Genomic DNA, 20,513 nt, shown 5'->3' with positions numbered 1-20,513 from the left:
CGGCGTTTTGTAACTGTGAGAGAGGAGGGAATACAATGGTTATGAGACCCTGCTATACATTGATTTGTTACACTGCAGGAGAGAAAGCCTGTCTGTGCTCTACATAGCATAGACTGGCTGCCTGTGCTTCACATGGCACACATGGCTATGCTATGTTTGCCAATTTCAAATGTAAAATTAAAAAAAGAGTGTTGGTTTTTTCAGTTAGCTTTGAATCACCACTACTAGGGCAGTAGTTTAACTGTAGCCCAAACAGCTGGTGCATCCATTAAATTTTGGTGCTCTGTTGGGGCGTTAACCTGGCTCATGATTACCGTTAGTCAATTTCTTTTTAATACTAGATCTATGCCAAGGTAGACACGTGTGGAACAGTTACATTGAAGTACATTTGAAGATGAGATAAGGCAGCTGTGCAGAAGTCATATCCTGGCACTTTCCAGGTGCTCCCGGGGAAAGATGTGCCTCTGGATCTGAGCTGTGCTCTCATAGATGATGTAGATCTTGACGTCTCTGTTATGTTTCTTTACAGTGTAACCACTGTTGAAATCATAACCCCCAAACACTTGAACAACATCAGTGGCCCCCTGGTTGGTGATGTCTCCAGCAAAGGCCTTGGTGATGGTGGTGTAGTAGGTGTTCCTGGGCATCCATCCAGTCCAGGCATCTGTTTAGTATGACATCCTGGCCAGCTCCACCTTTATTTCAGCCAGGAAGCAGGGCATGGCCTGATTTTCCATGTTTATTGCGTTTACATGGAGAACACATGCACAATTTGAATTTGTTGGATAGGGGTTTTCCAGGAAGGTCCCCAGACATATAGTGTTCTGCACCTGCCTCGCTTTGGCAGCCGTGCATGTGGCTAATGCTACAACCAAATGGGCTGTTCCATAACAGTACATTCTGACTAATGGTCCTGTTTGTGTAATGACAGCCCCTGAACGGGGCTCTCTTTGGAACTGAACTCTCTTGTCATGTGGGCTCCTCTAGATAGTCGCTGTGGAGCGCCTGCTGCTGTACACCTGCCAGACTTCAGCTGCTACAGTTATTACAGTCTCACCATCATCATCATCACTGCTAGACTGATTGACTGGAACATGAAGTTGACCTAACAGCCCTGAGACTGACAGTCGTGTGTTTCCTAACCTCCATGCAAACAGCTGAGTGAGTGTGATGCTGTGACGTCCAGAGGCGGAAATCATGACAAACATTTCTGCTCTGTTTGAGTTACAGTAAAAAGAAAAAGTGCGTTGCATATATTCTTTAAAGAACATCTCAGCTGATTCTTCACATGTTGGGCATGAAGACAAGAGCTCACAGCTTGATGTCCAACTGTCCCATGAGAGTGCAAACTGAAGAAGGTAAAGGACCAAAGGGTTGTCCCATGTGGAGGGGAGAGGTTTGATAACCAATCCCATCTCCTGAGCCCTCGTCCTGGGTCACCTGAGTGTCCCCAGAGCCCTCGTCCTGGGTCACCTCTCATTTGTGATGATGACAGATGTTCCAATATAATGTGGGACCTCTCTGTGGCTCTCCGGGGATGAGCTGGAGCTGGGGCTGTAGGAGACGGCTTCCTTGCTGTGATAACTCAGTGTGGAGTACACTGGGTCTAAAACTGAGACATCTTTGCTGAAGACTTTATGAAAGTTCAAAGGACTGTGGGCCTGTAGTCCCGGCTGCATCCTCCGGTCTTCCTCAGCAGACCTGGTCTGCAGGTCCTTAGTGAGTCCGTATCGCTGGGTTCCCTCAGCAGACAGGAAGTAGTCTCTGGTTGGGTGGCTGTAAGGAGCCTCCATCATACACAGCCTCCTGCTTTGCTCCATGGCTAAGTGCATAGGAAGAGACGGACCGATGCTGTGCTCACCTTTACCTCGAACTAGGCCACTGAGCATAGGACAGGCGATGACTCGGTCCCCTTTGGGATTCTGTTGGACCTCCTTGTTTGATGGTTTACCATCCTTGAGGAGGTGAGGACGGAGACAAACCTCAGAGAGCTCCGTGCGTACCACAGCGTAATGCTCAAAGGGTTCCTCCTTCATCCTCCGGGCTGGATGCAGGTTTGAGCTGCTCAGACGGTCGTAGTAGATCTCATCAGAGTGTCTCCGATCAGCTGCCAGCTGCAGGCCTGAGGGAGGACACATTAACAACAACTGGTTAAAATAACGTTCTGATGGAGGGTTAAGATCATGGATAAGATTCCCTAAAGTTTACGGGAGTACCGTGGAGAACAACAGTTTGACAAGCTATACAAGGATGCCAACATCAAAAACTGTAACTTTTACGTCAAAAACTCACTTTGACAGAGCAGGTTCATGTGAAATTGGTCAGTGGATAGAAGAGATCATGAAGGGGACAGACGTTCAGTGGACAGACGTTTTTAGAGGAGCATGTACCCCAGAGAGAAGTCACTGGATTTTCTGGTTAAATTGTCCGTGGACAAAAACTTGTGTCAACCAAGCAGAAACCCTTAAAAGCTAAAGACAAGCACACAGACCGTTGAGACCTGGGTCACAATAGAGGAGCCAGAAAACTATGTCCAGACAGAGAACTGCCCCAAACTTGTGTTTTAGTGTTGTTTTTGAAAGACAAAAAGGTATGGTTACCTTGACATGTTTCGACGTACTCTGCCGGCAGAAACATGTCAAGGTGACTGTATATTTTTGTCTTTAAAAGAGAACACTAAAACACTTATGTTCTAAGAAGATAAGATGAACCCAATCAGTAAAATGCTCCAAACCTATCAGAATAATGTTTTGGGATTGTAGGATTGATTACTAGAACAGATTCATTGTCTGAAAATAAACTGTAGTTTACATGAAATCTCTCTCTGTCAACCATAGTTTAAATGTTCACTTATCATTGACTCTCTTCATTGAGTCTTAGGTGCTGTATTTGGTCATAAACTTGGCTTTTAACCAACTTTTTCATGAACTACACAAAGTAAAAACTGTGTTTAGACTACCATCACCACCATCGGTCAATGATAACTTATTTACAGTCACACCTGCTGAACTGAAGTTGATACAGAAACACATTAACTCACAGCCACAGACATCGCTGGTGTTTCAGTGCAAAGTGTGACACTAGCCACTTTTACATGGACCCAAATATTCCGCTTGAATTCGGTTTATTTGCTCAAACGGAAAGAATTCAAATGGATATTTAATCGGTTTCACAGTGGTGGAATATTCCTTTCCCCAAACCGATTGAGGTATCATGTATCCACTCAAAACAAAAGTTGTCAGGGTGCATTCTTTCAGCACATGCTCAGATATGACGTAAGACGCAACTAGAGACGTTCCTCAACTTTAAAAATGGCGGCCAGCCGTCAGCACTGGAGGAAAGTTTGCTTTTGATCCAAACTTTGAAGAACTGAACATAAATTTCAAGACTGGACAGACACTCTCAATACGGAGTATTACAATACCGTGATAAAAAAAAACTGTTGTCCTCCGTCTTTGATAAATCACGTGATGTTTACGTTTTTCTGCAAATGCCCCACTGACTATTCTGTTTGATTACAGCGGCGCATGTAGACCAGAGATTGGACTATTCCTTTCCATGTATACTTTTGTTTTCGGAAAAGTCATTCGGAAAGATTCCATTCGGAAAGACGAAAAACTCCTCAGGTAAGCATGGCTACTGTTAACTGGTGATGGACAGCTGACACCTTCAGCTGAAGATCTCCAGTTAGCACGGTCACTCTTAACTCCAAAACACCGGTTGCTCTGAAACATTTTTTATTCTGTCAGATTTCAGTAGAACTGAAGTCCGTTGCGGCGTACTGCTCCTGAAAACTGACCTAAGAAACAATCTGACATTTTTATGCTGCTTACAGTTTGAATTAAACACCTTGTCTGAATGAATGGAGCTAAATGATGCTTCCATCTCTATAATGACGTAGGTTGTAAAGAGCTGCACTGTGACCACTAATAAAGTGAATTGAAACTGAGGATATAGAGAAACCAAAACAAAAAATCAGTCAAACACAGCTGTTGTATGGTACTGTTTTTTCCCTACAGACTGAGTAACAAGTGTGCAACCCTTAAGCAGATACTCTCAGAGCAATAGTGGCCCTTTGCCATGAGTCATTCCCATTCTCTTCCCTGCCAAAAAGTGATCCAGGGTTGGTAGAAGTGAGATAATATACAGGAAATAAAGAAAAGAATCAAATTTGATGTTGACATGGTTCAGAGTGTACCTGTGTACTTGTTGTGTCCTGTAGGGCTGATGTTGCTCCATCCAGCTGGTGCTCTGTGCAGGGACCCAATGATCTGCTGGGACACCTGAGAGGACGGACCTAAGGGGGGCGTCTGGCTCTGCTCCTCAGGATGCTGGGGTTGGTATGGGCAGTGAGGGTTCAGGCTGTGAGAGCGGCTGCAGGACAGCTGGCCTACTCCTGGACTCAAACTACAGCGCTTCTCTCTAGAGGGGGTCGCCTGGAACTGGGTCCTCTCCTTCCACAGTCCTTTCTGCAGAGAGCAGCCTGAGCGGTCGGACTGGAAGAGGCTCATCTGATGGAAACACAAAGAGACGGTCACTGAAATACTGCTATGATTACCACTGCAAACGTGAATGAGACTCAAACCTGTTGATACGGAGCCGCTCTGAGTCTGCTCTTTGTCCTGACTGCTTTGGTTCTGTGCTGTTTATGGGGGTCGTGAGAGGGGGACAGACTCAGATTGGGCCTGGTGGCTCGACTTTGGTCTGCAGACAGCTGCAGCTCCTTACACTCGATGTCGCTGTGTGGAACAAAGACAAGCCAACATCAGGTGTCTGTGTGTGTTTCTGTGTGTGTTTCTGTGTGTGTGTGTGAGATCTGGGGGTCCATAGGGAGGGGCTCACGTGAGGACGTAGTTGACACTGACGATGCAGTGAGGTCTGGAGGAGCGGCTGTTGTGGACGATGGTGGCGTAGCTCTGCACCCACACCCAGCCTCCGTGCTTGGATAACATGCGGTAGTACTTAGTGGTGACCTGACCCTTCACCAGCACTGAGAGGGAAACACAGAGCAGGATCAGAGACAGAACATGGTCTGACAGCAGACCCTCACACTGACATAGGAGGTTATGACAGAGGCATGTTTCTGGGTCCAGTTTTTACCCTCTGCTACCTTAGGGTTTAACTCTTCCTGAGGCTGAGAACTCAGATCCATGTCCCAGGTGGTGTTGTAAAGTAAGGACAGTGGATGTTAATGAGAAACTGAATTTTCTTGGTTTGAAGTGAGAATTTGATCACTGTCCTCTCAGTCCTGGCACCCTGGTTCTACATCCTGATTTCAAAGTGTGTGTAGTGTCATTGAAACACTAAACCAGTCTCATGAATTTGCTCATAGACTCCACCCATCAGCTGCCCCCACTGGTCCCTGAGCTCTCTGACAGAGGAGGACTCTGAGGGTTTACAGCTTTGGCTCTCAACGTGTGGGTCAGGACCCAAAGGAGAGATGTTTCATGAGGTTTTCGTTTGTGTGCCTGAAAAACAGAGTCCTTGCTTTTTCAAAGAAACTGTTTCATTGTACGCAGTGGGTCATTCACACTCCAACACAGCAGGGGGCAGTGCTGCACCTGAACCCTGGCTTGCCATTAAATTTCTAAATCTGGGTCTTGATCGTGAGTAATGGGCTGGTGTTGGGTCCTGAAGCTGGACTGCTGGTTTGAGGACTCACAGAGGTGGTGAGCGTATCGTAGATGGAAGACGTCACAGCCGTGGACGTGGTGGTAGAGCGTCTTCTCGATCAGGTCCTGAGGCTCGAATCCTGTCAGCTCCGTAACTCTGAGGAAAGAGAGAGAACTTTATTCAGAAATTCCACTTATCTCCGTTTTTAACTCAGCCGATAGTATGATGTCTTTTTCATGACCCTGGATCCATTTGAGGATCATAAGTCGCTTATGTTGCTCTGGACAGAAGCGTCTTCTCTATAGCCGCGTTTCCACCAAGCAGACCAGTTCGGTTCGTCTGGGTATGGCGCGCATTTTGCAGCATTTCCACTGACTTATCCCGGGACTGATCCCTAAAAACCGAGACGAGCTGGCCTACTTTTTTGGGACCCTTTCGTTTGGGTGCCTGACTGAATCGATCCACTCTCAGAAGGTGGAGCAACACACTGCAGAACATTGATTGGTCAAAATAATCGTCACTTACCCCGACAGCGGCTGCATTTCTCCTGGCGGCACACAGACTTCTCTGAAACAAAGCTTGATTGCACTTTGTAACAATAAGCTACATGACAATCACAGAGAGGACGAAATGCTGCATGTCTTCCATCTGTGCTCTTTGTTTACCGTGTCGCGTTTTCTTCTTTGTTGGATTTAATAGCGGGGTAAGCTGCTACAGTGTCGCACTATTGTTTAACAGCTGCGGCTTCCGGCATCCAGCTTACACGCCGCCCACCACGAGAGGGAACAGTTTGCTGTGGAAACGCAAACGGGGTCAGGCTTAACTGTACCACACCGTCCCAAACCGTACTGAACCAACCCGGACTGCTTGGTGGAAACGCAGCTTAAGAAACTTTAGAACTGTAAATGAAAATGAAAATGAAAATGAAACTGTGAGTCTACCCTCAGCGTGTGTGTCTGTGTACCTGGTGTCTAAGAAGATGAGCTTGAAGTCCAGGCTGGCTCTGAACATGAACATGTTACTGTGCAGTTTGATCTCAGTGATCCCACTCGGGGGCAGAGAGTTACCCACGGCCACCAGACCCACAGTCTGGTAGCAGGACTCGTACAGGGCCACATCCATCATGTACTGACGCACTTTCAGGTAACCGCTGCAGTGGATCACCTGGAAACATCAGAAACGCTCGACTAGTTTATTGCACAGGGAGACAGACGGACACATTGATCAAACACTCATTAATTTATTTATGACGTCTGAATCATATCCTGTCAACAGATACTGTTTCACATTTAAATGTTACTACATCATTTTACACATCTCCAATGATCCTATCACATATTAACCTTAAGGTAGGCAACCTTTGCCATGACTAAAGACATTGGAAGGTCTCCTTGAATGGTTTTACAAGCTTAGCTGCTCAGTGAAAAATTGTATAACTTCCTTCCGTCCCCTGGTTTTTAACAGTACAAAAAGTTTTAAGTGTGTTCCTCTGTTTTGCATACTTTGCTAACGCTGTTTTTGTGTTTGGTCTCAAAAAGACGCTGCACACTTGATGTCCTAAATACTACACTTTCACAGCAAGGGGTTGCATACCACTCGGTCTACATCCATCTCTGGCAACAAATCCATACTCCCTTGTCCAACTATGTTGGAAAGAACGACTGGAACTTGGTTTGTTTGCCTTGATAACACTGCTAGATAGATGTGATTGCAAGCTAGCAGATTGACCTCCCAAGAGATTTGTGTTGACGCACTTGCAGGGCACATTCGCGCACCTGTAACATCATGATTTGAATTTATTTAATGTTATTTGTCAATCTTTTACATACGGACATTTAAAGTGTGTTTAATTTCTTGTGAAGTGTTAAAAAAGAAAACATCACTATTGCTTTATTATTTATTTATGTTATCCTCTGTCTCATTGTAATTATCCACTGAGTGCCAACATAAATAGCCTCATGGCACCCACGCCCTAGGTTGCCTACCCCTGGTTTAAGGTAACAGTCACCTACCTTATACCCCCCACAGGTGAGTCCTGCATTTCTCTTGGCCAGAACACACTTCATCCTCAGGAAGAAAGAGCGCTCCACCTCATACTCTGTAACACACACACACACACACACACACACACACACACACACACACACACACACACACACACACACACACACACACACACACACAAGTAAAATAAAGCTAATGCTGAAGTCCCCAAAAACTGCAATTCCTAGAGTGTCCACCAGAAATTGTAGAAAACCTCTCCTGTATGTTTTTGTGAGTGTCTTGTTGTTTCTTACTATTTGTAATGTGTGTGTGTGTGTGTGTGTGTGTGTGTGTGTGTGTGTGTGTGTGTGTGTGTGTGTGTGTGTGTGTGTGTGTGTGTGTGTGTGTGTGTGTGTGTGTGTGTGTGTGTGTGTGTGTATGATCATGTAGCAGAGCCCGCAGACTGAGGGGGCTGCGTACCTGCAGAGAGGTGCTGGTGTTGGGGCTGACACACTCCCAGCACCGCCGTCATCTCATCATGGTCTGAGGGGTGGATGTACTCAAATATACTATTTCCTGTCAACTCAACCTGCAGCACACACACACACACACACACACACACACACACACACACACACACACACACACACTCAGTTGACCTCTGCAGGTAGAACAAACCGTCCTGTGGATGGCATCAAAGGGGGCAGGGTCTCGTACCTGTGACAGGCCCAGGTGGACTGATGCGGTCTCAGAGATGTACATGATTTTTCCATCAGAGGCGACGACAAACACGAAGCCGTCCAGAGTCTGAGGAGATCAGAGGACCTGCTGTTATATGCTCTCAGTGATGTGGAAACTAAAGTCTTAGTTCTTCATTCTGACAGCAATAATCTGCATCTGAACAATTATTCATTTATTATAATAAAAACACATGAAGACAGAGTAAACACAGTTTATCTCTACAGTGGGGAACACGAGCCAGTGCAGACTCTGTGTGGATACAGGCCACATGCTGACCCTAGTCTTCTTCATGGAGGGACTGATCCAGAGACCAGATTTGATTCAGACACAGCAGGAAAGAAGGAGGAGTACAGATCAGCATTTCTTTGAGAGATCTTTACTATAATATTTCAGATCTTTTTGGCTAGACTGTGTCTTTTTCAGTTTGCATTTTATGAAAGCCTTTAAGCAGAGACAGAAAAGTAATGCATAGTCTAAATACAAAGCTCTGTATCTGAATAAAAAGCTGACGGTGTGTTTTGTAATCCAGCATGCAGAGCTTAGCCAGGTCTAAAAACTACCCTGACATCCAAAAGCAGTCTGAGCTGATGCTGAAGTGCCAACTGCTGCAGCTGGAGTCAGGTCTACCACAGAAGTCTGATCCAAACAATAACGTCAGTCTACAGGAGAGACGAGAGCGTCCTCCATGCTTTACCCTCAGGAAGCCACAGTGTGAAAAACACATTATCAGACGTGACTCATACACAGGGGCGAACCCAGCCAATGGGGCCCTCCATGTCCTTGTAACTCGTCTTCCTCAGAGCTAGACTGGCCTTCCCTGGGTCCACTGTCTCTTTCCCAGAATCAAGGCATGAGACAGTGCTAATCTTCTACATGGTAACTTAATGCAACTAAATGCATTTCCTCAAGTTCTGTACTTAAGTTTGATTTTGAAAAAAGTGAATACATGATTTAGTCCACTTTGTCCTGGATTTGAAATCTTTTAGAGTCAATTGACAGCTTATTTGTCCCACAGTGGGGAATTTACAGAGTAACAGGAACAAACAAGAAAGTATGAAGTGAAAAACATTACAATAGGTAAATATTAAAAAAGAATATTTAGTAAAGAAAAAATATGTAAATATCAAGCACAACATAAAACTGGGGAAAAAAATCTACTGAAAGAGGTGATATTTACAGTTAGCATACTTTTTGGTACTATTATTTTAAAGTTAATGTATTTTTATTTGACCCCCTGTCCAGTGAGTTATGTATCCAAAAAAGAGATTTTGTACAATAATGTTTATCACCAACTCAAAAAGTTTGATTTTGTTGAAATGATCCTGTTTCCTGGGCTAGATAAAGTCCTTAAAATCCTAAAAGTCTTATATGTTTATCTCAGATCTCAGAGCAACATTGTTTTTATTTCTTGGTTGAAAATAAGAAAAAAATGGAAAAAAAGTGTTTTTTACCACTTTCTTCCTTAATCCAATTTTTAGATGTGTTGTAACATGGAATAGCCCATTGAATAAGAAGGGAGGGGGAGTACCCAAAACCGTCATTACAGATTAAGCCTTTGATGTATTTTGAAGCAGGTGAAGTAAGATTTAGAAAAAAGAAATGCTTTCAATTGAAGAGAACTTCATAAATCAGTTTTTAAGAGATGCTTTGGGGGCCCCTGGGGATCTTGGGGCCCCAGGCAACTGCCTGTGTTTGCCTAATTGTAGCTACGCCCCTGCTTATACATTTGTGTGTTTGATATCTGTTGGAAAAATAACCATTCTTCTAAAAAGCTGCAACGGACGCTGCTTGTTGATTTATTAATAATTATATCATCAGTTAGCGAGAGTTTGACATCAAAGTATAAAAAGGTTATCCTCTCCTCTTTTTTGCTCAAAATCAACAACTATTTAAAACATAAATACTTACTGAAAAGCCATTATACTCTGATATTAACAAACCTGCTCATCAAGTCTGGTGTTTTAATGATTATCCATTTTATTTTCTTCTGTTCATCAAAAGATCTCAGAGTGTTACTTTACCAAAAAGAAATGTTTTCAGCCCCTTTTTGCTCCTCGTGTTATACACAAACACTTACACTGTTCTCACTTACAATATAGAGATATTAAAATCACAAATTTATCCTCTGTGGAGGATCTGCAGCATCTTAGTCTGCTGATCTCATTATAGATGTAAATAAATATGAAAAAAGCTACATCTGTCATTATTGGCACAATAAAATCCAATAGAACATAAGGGAAAGTGAAAGAGGACTGAGAGCAGTCTGAGCAGAATAAACTCTTTGACCAGAACGACTTTCTTTTAATAAACTCTGCCCAACCAACAGACAGCTAACACTTCCTCCTACCTTTAGATTCTTTAAGATGACACAGAAGAGCTTCATAAAGTTTGAACAATGTGAAAAGGTCATTTAAATGTACAATAAAGCAAAATAATAATGTCATATCAAGCAGATTCAGCTCAGAGAGCAGAGTTCAGTTAGTAACAAGCACACAGTGACATAACCAGAGATCTTACAGTCAAGGCTGTGATCATGAAACATCTGTTACTTCAGACAGCAGCTTGTGTAAAGCTGAGCTAACAGCAATCAAGTTAACAGAGCTAACAACTGAGTTAAATGCTGGTTCTGTATTTTTTTATTTTAATTAATTAATTACTTTATTTATTTATTTATGTATTTATTTATTTATATATGACAAACAGTGGCACAACGGTTAGCGCTGCAGGCTCACAGCAAGAAGGTTATAGTTTCAATTCCCAACTTGGCCGGTGGGCCTTTCTGTGTGGAGTTTACATGTTCTCCCTGTGCATGCATGGGTTCTCTCCGGCTTCCTCCCACAGTCCAAAAACATGCTCATCAGGTTAATTGAACACTCTAAATTGCCCATATGTGTGAGTAGGGATGGGTACAGAATCAGGTACTTTTATAGGTACCGACCAAATTCTGTCAAAAGTACCGGGTATCGATTCACGTAAAATCCAAAGGTACCATGTTGAAGTACCTAAATGCATCCTTGTGACTGTGAGAGAGTGGAAGAGTAGGCAATTTTCCATGCTGGACATAAACACAGCATTGCAAGGTTAAATAATGGAGAAGAAATAATTTCAATGGAAAAAAATGTATACTTTATTATTGAACAAATTGATATCTTTTTTCCCCATAAACACAAAAAAGTACCGATAACTGGTACCATTGAGTACCGGCACCGCTTGCCAGGTACCGGGAATCGGTACCGTATTGATTCAAATGTGAAAGGTACCCATCCCTAAGTATGAGTGTGTGCATGAATGGTTGTCTGTCTATGTGTCAGCCCTGTGATTGACTGGCGACCAGTCCAGGGTGTACCCCGCCTCTTGACAGCTGAGACAGGCTCCAGCCACCCGCGACCCTGAATAGGATACGTGGTTCAGAAAATGAATGAATAAACATAAGAAGCAACAAAGACAAGTTGCAACTGCCCATATATCCTGTTGTTCAAAGTCATGTAACAAACTGTTTAGACTAGGGACAGACTGATCATCAGCCAGGCTGATTATCGGGGCTGATATTTGGCATTTTGAGGCACATCAGGATCGGCCTTTTTTCTAATCCAACAGCTGAAAAACACATTTTAAACTGTGTTATTGCCACTCCGATGCAGCCGCTCCGCTGTCTGCAGTCACTACTCAGTCACCAGCACTGTCCCACCCACAGCACCATCTGATTGGTTACAAGCGGCCATGGCTTGGGAAAGAGCCAATCAGCAGTGCAGTTATTACAGTTATTACAGTTACATTAAATTTTGGAAAACTTTATTTACTGTAGAAAACTTGAGCTATTTATTTTTTTAAGTTTCATTTAACTTTATAAAACATGCTGCTGAGCCTGGGGGCTGTTTAATAAACTCATGCTTAAAGGTATTTGAATGAAGTTAAGTGTTAGAGTTTGTATTGTTCAAAATTTTGACACCAATATTTTCACTTTGACTGCAAATTAATATCAGCTTTTAATATCTGTTAATAGGTCTCCTTGACAACAAATAATAGGTATCTGCCCGGAAAAATCTATATCGGTCTATCTTTTGTTTAGATAGAGCTGACCTGGGTAGTACAAGGACTATATTCAGTTAGAACAGTTCTCTGATTCTCTCCCACAATACACTTCATGTGTCACTAACTACAGACTGTCAAACAGACTGTCAGATGCTCCTCTATAGGAGAATGTAAACATCTTCTAACACTGTCAAAAAAACACACCTTCTATTGATGAACAAGGAAACAAAAGGAGGAAAGGACAAAGAAAGCTTTAAACCTTGGTGTCGTGTCATATGTCTTATGTGACAACACACAACGAACAGCTCAGGGCAAAGAGGGACACAGGCAAAGTGTGTGTGTGTCTGCATGGGTGGGTGTGTGCGTGTGTTTGTGTGTGTGTGTGTGTTCTTACCTGCAGCAGGTGAGAGCCCAGATCTTTAGCCACACTGTCCAGAGGACTGAAGAGAGACGACTGACCCCAACCATCTCCCAGACCTACACACGGACGGTATACACGCTTAACACACATTTAACACACACTTAACACGCACAGGTGTCTTCAACACTTCAGACTTCTGTTTCTGTCTTAAGTTAGAGTAAGTTATCTGTTAATGTTTAGAGAGCAAATCCAGCTCTTAAAGTTTGTTTAAAGTCAAACATCACATGTTCAATATTTCATATCTAAAAACTGTTTTCAAAGCTGCCATCCCTCACAAAACCTGACCCGCCAGACCAACAGTTTAATGTATCCATCATGGTAATATCTGCAGGATTTGAGAAACTAAATCACCAGTGTCAATGTATGGTTTCTGTGCGTGTATTCACACACACAAACAGTACACACAAAAACTAAAAGGAGGAGAAAGTCATTGTGTATAAAATATAATTTACTAGAAAAACTTTGAATGCAGTTAATATCTGATTGTTTCTCTTCCTGGCCTTAAATATCTCAGAAATGTTTTTGACGTGTCTGAGGTTTTATCCCTGGTATTAAGTAAATTCATGTTTAAAACTATAAGAATCTGAACCTGTTGGACTGAGTGATTAGAGTTTAACACACACAGGAACACACACAGTCTAACTTCACGGAAACACACACAAGTGGTGAAGAAGTGTGTGTGTGTGTGTGTGTGTGTGTGTGTGTGTGTGTGTGTGTGTGTGTGTGTGTGTGTGTGTGTGTGTGTGTGTGTGTGTGTGTGTGTGTGTGTGTGTGTGTGTGTGTTGATACACTCCTGTTTTTAGGTTGTCTTATTCTAAGTCAGCATGATTTATTTTAGAAACTTGTTGATGTGTTTGCTCTTTGTGAGGGCATGTGTGTATGTGTGTGTGTGTGTGTGTGTTTTCAGCTGTGACTGAATCTGAGGTTAAACTCTCCTCACCTTCCTTCTCCACCTATAACAGAGCTCTAATCTGTTCTCTGTGTCACACACACGTTCCCACCACATTATCTTTTTATTTATAATATTTTTATAATTATTGGACTGATTAAAGTGTATCAGAGAGTGACTTTTCTCCTCTTTTATGGAAAAGTGAGATTAGTACAATCAAACTTTCAACAATCTCAGATTATCCTCCTTCGAGCAGTCACACATCAGGTCCTTTAACAGATTAACTCAGGCTCATTGTGCTGGAGTGACACAGTTTATATTTCCATATTGTGGACAGTTAGTTTGATCATAACTCACTGAATTAGTAATATGTTTATCATACATAAAATAAATTATTATTATTATTATTATTATTATTATTAGTATTATTATTATTATTATTATTATTAGTAGTAGTAGTAGTAGTAGTAGTATTGTCATTATTATTATTATTATTATTATTATTATTATTATTATTATTATTATTATTTGTTACATTACTGTTAGTTTTAATGATAAAACATGGTTAACCTGATGTGGTCGTTCCATGCAACTAAATTCAGGATTTCTAAAACCAATCTGGGATTCTCACATCGAATAGATTATCCGTGCCATATTAAATCTCTGCCGTGTGTGTGTGTGTGTGTGTGTGTGTTTGTGTGTGTGTGTGTTTGTGTGTGTGTGTGTGTGTGTGTGTGTGTGTGTGTGTGTGTGTGTGTGTGTGTGTGTGTGTGTGTGTGTGTGTGTGTGTGTATCTGCAGCACTATATTTAATTTCAGCCTGACACGTGTCCTGGTGCTGTGTTTGGAAATGTTCTTTAAGACTCTAGTGCTCTCACACACTCACTCTGCATTAAATGTGTGTTTTTATGTTTATAATTCATTCAGATTTATATTTTTACGTCATGGTGTCAAGAAGAATAGGTACATTGGGCACCAAATTAGATACTTTTTTAAGTACCGACCAAATTCCATCTATAGTACCGGGAATTCATTCAGTAAAAATCAAAAGGTACCATGTTTCGGTACCTAAATGCATCCTTGTTAGTGTGAGGGGGTGGAAAAGAAGGTGATTTTCCATACTGAACACAACACTGCAAGTTTTTATACTGAGAAATAGATATGTTAAAATGAAAAACTGAGATTTCATTATTAAAAAATAGTAATATATATATATATATATATATATATATATATATATATATATATATATATATATATATATATATATATATATATATATATATACATATATATATATATATATATATATACATATAAAATTATTACCACAGTAACACAGAAATGAACCAAAAGTAGGTACCGTTGAATACTGGTATTGATTGCCAGGTACCAGGTATTGGTACCGTATCAATTCAAATGTGAAAGGTACCCAGCTCTAACACACATGCTTCATATTTTTCTCGTACAGTGATGAAGTTGGGCTGCTCTGAGACAGAAATATAAACACACACACACACACATACACAAGTCTACATGCAGATAAGTAAAACAATGCTTACAGGAGAGTAAAGTCAGTTTAGATCTGACTTAGAAAATAAAATAGCATAACATAATGGGAAAAAATACATTTGTATTAACACTGTGACATAGATTTTGTGTGTTTGATACAAACAGAGGAGTCAGATGGAATAAGCTCAACCTACTGCCCTTCAAACAAGCTTGTATTGAAATGTCAGTCCATGTTTAAGTTTGATTTGTACTTTATTGCTCTTTTTTGCTATACTTTGCTGTACTTTTTACTTTTTTTAGGCTATTTATTTGAATTATAGGAGAAAAAAAAGCAGAAACATGTTTGAACAAAGAATCAAATCAGGAGTTAGAGCCTGGGTAGTTGTGATATGTTCCAGGAATACAGAGCTTCTGTGCAGGCTGAGAGAAAGAGGGTCTGTGTTCTCCTCAGTCCAGGGTGCAGGTCTGAGGTTTAGGATTCTGAAGAGCCCTGAGGACCCCTGAAGGGCTCTAAGGGGGCCATGAAGGGGCTATGGGGGGCCATGAGAGGCCCAACTGAAGACCTGCTGTGAGGGTTTATGCAAAGTGATGAGCTGATTTCAGAAAGTCTTCATCTGTTAGTAGAATACAGTGATGGCTTTATTTAGATGGAGCTTCATTAAGCATGCTCACAGCCTACATTTGTTTGACATGTTAAAAGGTAAAAATGAAGCTTTAGTTACTGTTGAGTTATGAGGGAAGGAGGAAAAAAGAAATACACCAACAAAAATTGATGAATAATTGACAACAAATGTCAACAAATGAGCTCTAAATATTCCTCACTTTGGGAACATCAGTGACATATTTCCACCACATGTCATTATTATTTACTCATTTTTCAGCTGTTCCGTCTCTGCTGCGAATACAAATGCCTAAAATAATGATGAGACATTTCGGGATTAACGCCCACAAATCCCCTTAAACCGGGACACACCGCAATGTTTCCTCCGTGCGGATCGCTCCTCTTGCTGCAAACTGCTCCAAACTGTCGTTAAAAAACTTGATCAAAGCGACAACTAAAGTTTACCTCGGAACCTGTCAGTCTACATCAGCTGTTCTTCTTCAACAGGCTCACATCACCCTGACGTTCCTCACCTGTGTCGGTGGTTTTCTGTTTGGATGTTGAAATCATTTGAGCCGCACTGATGAGGACAGGGTGGCCCGCTCTTCCTCACCTGTCTCCGGGATGACACACCGGATATTTACGGTGTGATCACCGGGGTGATGATGACCCAACGGGAGCAGACTCAGCATATTTGGACTTAAATGATCCATGACAGTCCGGATACTTTTAACACACCAGAGGCTCATTGAGGTTCAACAGGCCGCAGACCGCCGCTGTTTTACCGACCCGTCCCTCCCTGTAAACTCCCCCGTTAAAGCTCCCCCTCCCGGACACAGCCTCCCCGGTGAGGACTCCGGTTGGTCGCCCCGGGTGGCCGTGCTGAGTGAGCCCGCGCGCTGATGAGTGCTGACGGGAGGAAGGAGCGTGTTTTGCTGTTCTCTGAGAGTGTGTGAGTGTGTGTGTGCTCACACTAATGAAATAATTGCTGGTGATGAATGAGTGAGGAGTGTGAAGCAGACAGCAGCTACAGCACTGACTCTGACTGACACGGCAAATAGCCGAGTCACAAACACACACATACACACACAGAAAACCTCAAACTAAATATTATTTATCTATTATTATCATTATCTTTTACTGGTTTTGTTGTTGCTGACTTGTCCGTAGAAAAAAAAGTTTTCAAACAAAGTTTAAACCCTTTGATTCAGGCGCGTCTTTGTAAAGATTGTGAACCTTTTGTGTTTTCAATGTTTTCCCCCTTTTTTTATTTTATTTATTTATTTATTTATTTATTTATTTATTTATTTATTTATTTATTTTTTTGTACTCGTGAACTTGTCATTATTTCTTTCAGTTAGGCCTGCTGTTATTTGCGGGGTTCCGTCTGTCATCATCCGTCCGTCTTTACCGAAAGAATATTTTACACATTGGCAAAGATAATTATTGTTAACACACACACACACACACACACACACACACACACACACACACACACACACACACACACACACACACACACACACACACACACACACACACACACACTCAGAGAGATTGGTATATGTGACAGGTTTTCAGACCTCTGGGATTCAGTGGGGTTTGTTTGATTCACTTTAATCTTTCATTAAAAAGGTGCCAAACTTTTAAAGTGCCGAGATTAAAATAAAGGAAAAAAATGTATTTTTTGTCAATTAATCTTATTATTGGCCTATTCATGTTGTCGTTTTTTTATTTCATTTATTTCTTTACTTACTAATAATATCTATGATAATTATATATTATCTTTTATTTTATTTTACTCTATTTTATTTTTTTGATTCTTGTGTTTAGTGAATCTGTCAGGGTTTTATGTTCTGTTTTGTTTTTCTCCGTCTTCCTCTTCAGTCTGGCTGTACCCTCATTATATGTTTTGTGTCCGATACAATCTGTTTTACATACAATCTTAAAAACATGTTTTTTTAATGCAGATTCACTAGTTCTTGGTCGTGAGCTCCTCTCGCTTCCTTACAGATAAACTATGTTGACACGCTTCAGCCTGTCAAACACGGAGTAGGCCTATGTTTACATTTCTGATTTATTTCTCCTTAAGTTAACAAACCTTAATGTTTGATAATGATCATTTTTGATTCTTTGTACATCTAAAACACAAAAATAATCAGATGTCAATTTTTATATTCCATAATAATATCTTAACATGGTACCCCTGATTCTTAACACTGTTGTTTATAACAGGCTCCAGGTGTTTTTCATAGCCTATAATTTAGTCTAAATCGATAGCATGTATTAAAATATTTCATAGCCTTTGAGAAACAATGCCACTTTCTCTTTGAGTTCCGATATTTTCCTCTAATTTTGAAAGCCGAATAAATCAATGAATTACACCTTCCACCGGGAAACACGGGGACGATCTCGGCTTCCTTTTTTCTTCAAGACTGGATATTCTCCGGGTTTTTCAATGGGTAAACAAATGCGAGTGAAAGTCGGATAATGTTCGCATCCTGACCATAAAGTTGATTATTTAGTTTGGCTTCATATTCATGTCTCTGTTTCACTCTTTGTCAGTTTTACATGACAATAAGTCTGAGATCATTTTAATGAAATAAGAATTGGTGGCAGCACGGATTGATCTTAAGTTCATTGAATAAATATCTTTCATGAAATGTTATTGTCGATGACTGTGGCGGCTTTCATCCCTCAGTGTCCATAAAAACATCCGTAGGCCTACATTAATTTCTCTTTGAATTGCAGTAATGATGGCGGGTTAATGTCACTGACCGTCGGGGAACACGGCTCTCATCCGGAGGTAGGAGCTGGTCAGGCGGATGATGGAGGCCTTGTCCAGCTGGGAGGTGATGGCCGCGGGCAGAGGCAGCAGCTTGGCCAGCTCGTAAAACTCTCCGTTCTCCTTCTCCCTCCGAGTCTTCGCGGCGTTTTTACATTTCTCCTTCATTTCTGGAAGTTTCTCCGCAGAGACGAGCCACGTGTCTGCGAGCAGCTGCTTCACACACTCCCGGAGCTCATCACAACGCTGATAAAATCCTTCAAATGTTTCCAAACGACCAGCGGGGAAATGAATCCTGGAGTCACCGACACCGAGCAGACACGGCTCCCAGCATCCTCGGGTCCCACAGACAGGCCTCCACCGGCCCGGGTCACCTGTCGGTCCTCACCGGTTCACCTGCTGCTCAGGGGCGGGAAAGGGCTCAGGGAACCAGCGGTGGAGTTCTCCAGGTGTGCTCAGGTGATCCCACTCAAGTTCACGCAAGTTTCTCCATAGTCAGGTCATAGATCCGGTTGCATGGTCCTCATGAGGGAGAGGACTGAGGACTGAAGACGGATCAGTGTGGAGAGAAAAGGGGGGCAGAGATCCACATCTCTCTCTCTCTCTCTCTCTCTCTCTCTCTCTCTCTCTCTCTCTCTCTCCCTGTGTGTGTGTGTGTGTGTGTGTGTGTGTGTGTGTGTGTGTGTGTGTGTGTGTGTGTGTGTGTGTGTGTGTTCAGTGGAGTTCTCCAGGGTCTTAATGTACCATCGTGTATTTTTTTACATTTTGGGTTTTATCCCTTTGATTAGGCTATATTTTAATTGAATAATAATAAAAAAAAATAATCAAATAGCTGTTCGTTTAATTAATTTTCGTTTCCAGGACTTCTGCGATTTTTAAACACTTTGTAAAACAGTTATTTATAATAATGATAATAGTTATTAATGTTATAACAGTAGGAGAAACCAGGTCTGCTGTTTCATTGCTTTCTGTGATGTTAGTGTGGTTCCTGAGTCTCCATCAAGTTAAATCAACCAGTCAGTCTTTATTTAATTTACAGCAAATTAATCTCAAAATGCTTTATCCCCTGGCATGTGGACAGTACCCTGTTTTTATTTTTGGGTTTAAATCAGGTCTATCAGGCTTACCAGGTTCATCTTGGATCCTATTTTAATTAAAAAACATAAAAAGTATTTCTGTGAAATTTGTAACCTTTGGATTATTTTTTTAGGAATCAAAAGCAATGCTTATTTTCACTAAAAACTACTTCACTGTCAATCTGTCTTTTTGATCTTTATTATCTACTCAAAAAATCTTGAAGTAATGTCTCAGGAGGAACTTTCCCAAGACAAAATTTTGAGTTCTCATTTTTTTATGTGAGGTTACCTGAGGTTACCAAATCCACAGCAACAACTGTTATCACAACACATGTTACAGAAACAACAGGTCTGAACCTGCTGATGTTTTATAAATAACAGGGACCCAACATCAAGACAAGAGAAGGAGTCTGGTCTCATCTTGACCCCCCATGAGTTAAAGACCTTTACAGTATTTAGGTATTTAGTGAGAACACACTTCCTTTAACAGAAAGAAACCTTGAACAGAGCCAGACTCATCTGCTGAGACCATGGTTACAGAGAAATAACAAATACAACATCTGTACTTATATTCATGGGTGCACTGCCATTAATAAGAAAAAAACATCTATTGGTGTTTATATGCTGATGCTGATGCTGCTGATGATGATAGAAGGGTGAATGGTTTAAAATGTCTGATGATGGTGTGTCAGATGTCAATATCCACAGCAGCTGGAATCAGGCAGGTCCTCAGCAACGATCCAGAGGAGCCTACAAGACAGACAGAGCGCTTGTTACCACCATCAGTTCAACACCAAACACAGTAAAACCATCACAGCTGCTTTAATCTCTCAGGCCTAACAAGTTCTTAAAACTCAATAA

The 20,513-nt window shown here is 41.6% G+C and overlaps 1 protein-coding gene across 1 annotated transcript; it reads right to left on the bottom strand.

The window, feature by feature from the left end:
- Positions 1 to 224: 224 nt before the first annotated feature.
- Positions 225 to 18,744, bottom strand: sim2 (SIM bHLH transcription factor 2). Its single transcript, XM_074672737.1, is given in 11 exon segments — positions 225 to 2,122; positions 4,199 to 4,511; positions 4,580 to 4,739; positions 4,843 to 4,990; positions 5,663 to 5,769; positions 6,578 to 6,777; positions 7,626 to 7,711; positions 8,077 to 8,185; positions 8,314 to 8,403; positions 12,764 to 12,846; positions 18,570 to 18,744. Coding segments are annotated over 11 exon segments (2,124 nt in total). The 3' UTR covers positions 225 to 1,469.
- Positions 18,745 to 20,513: the final 1,769 nt, after the last annotated feature.

Source organism: Halichoeres trimaculatus, unplaced genomic scaffold (genome assembly GCF_033239565.1).
Source record: "Halichoeres trimaculatus isolate MK-OKI-2021-1 unplaced genomic scaffold, fHalTri1.1 fHalTri1_scaffold_6, whole genome shotgun sequence".
Classification (NCBI taxonomy): domain Eukaryota; kingdom Metazoa; phylum Chordata; class Actinopteri; order Labriformes; family Labridae; genus Halichoeres; species Halichoeres trimaculatus.
The sequence above is the reverse complement of the archived record's forward strand: the minus strand, read 5'-3'. Positions and strand labels throughout refer to the sequence as shown.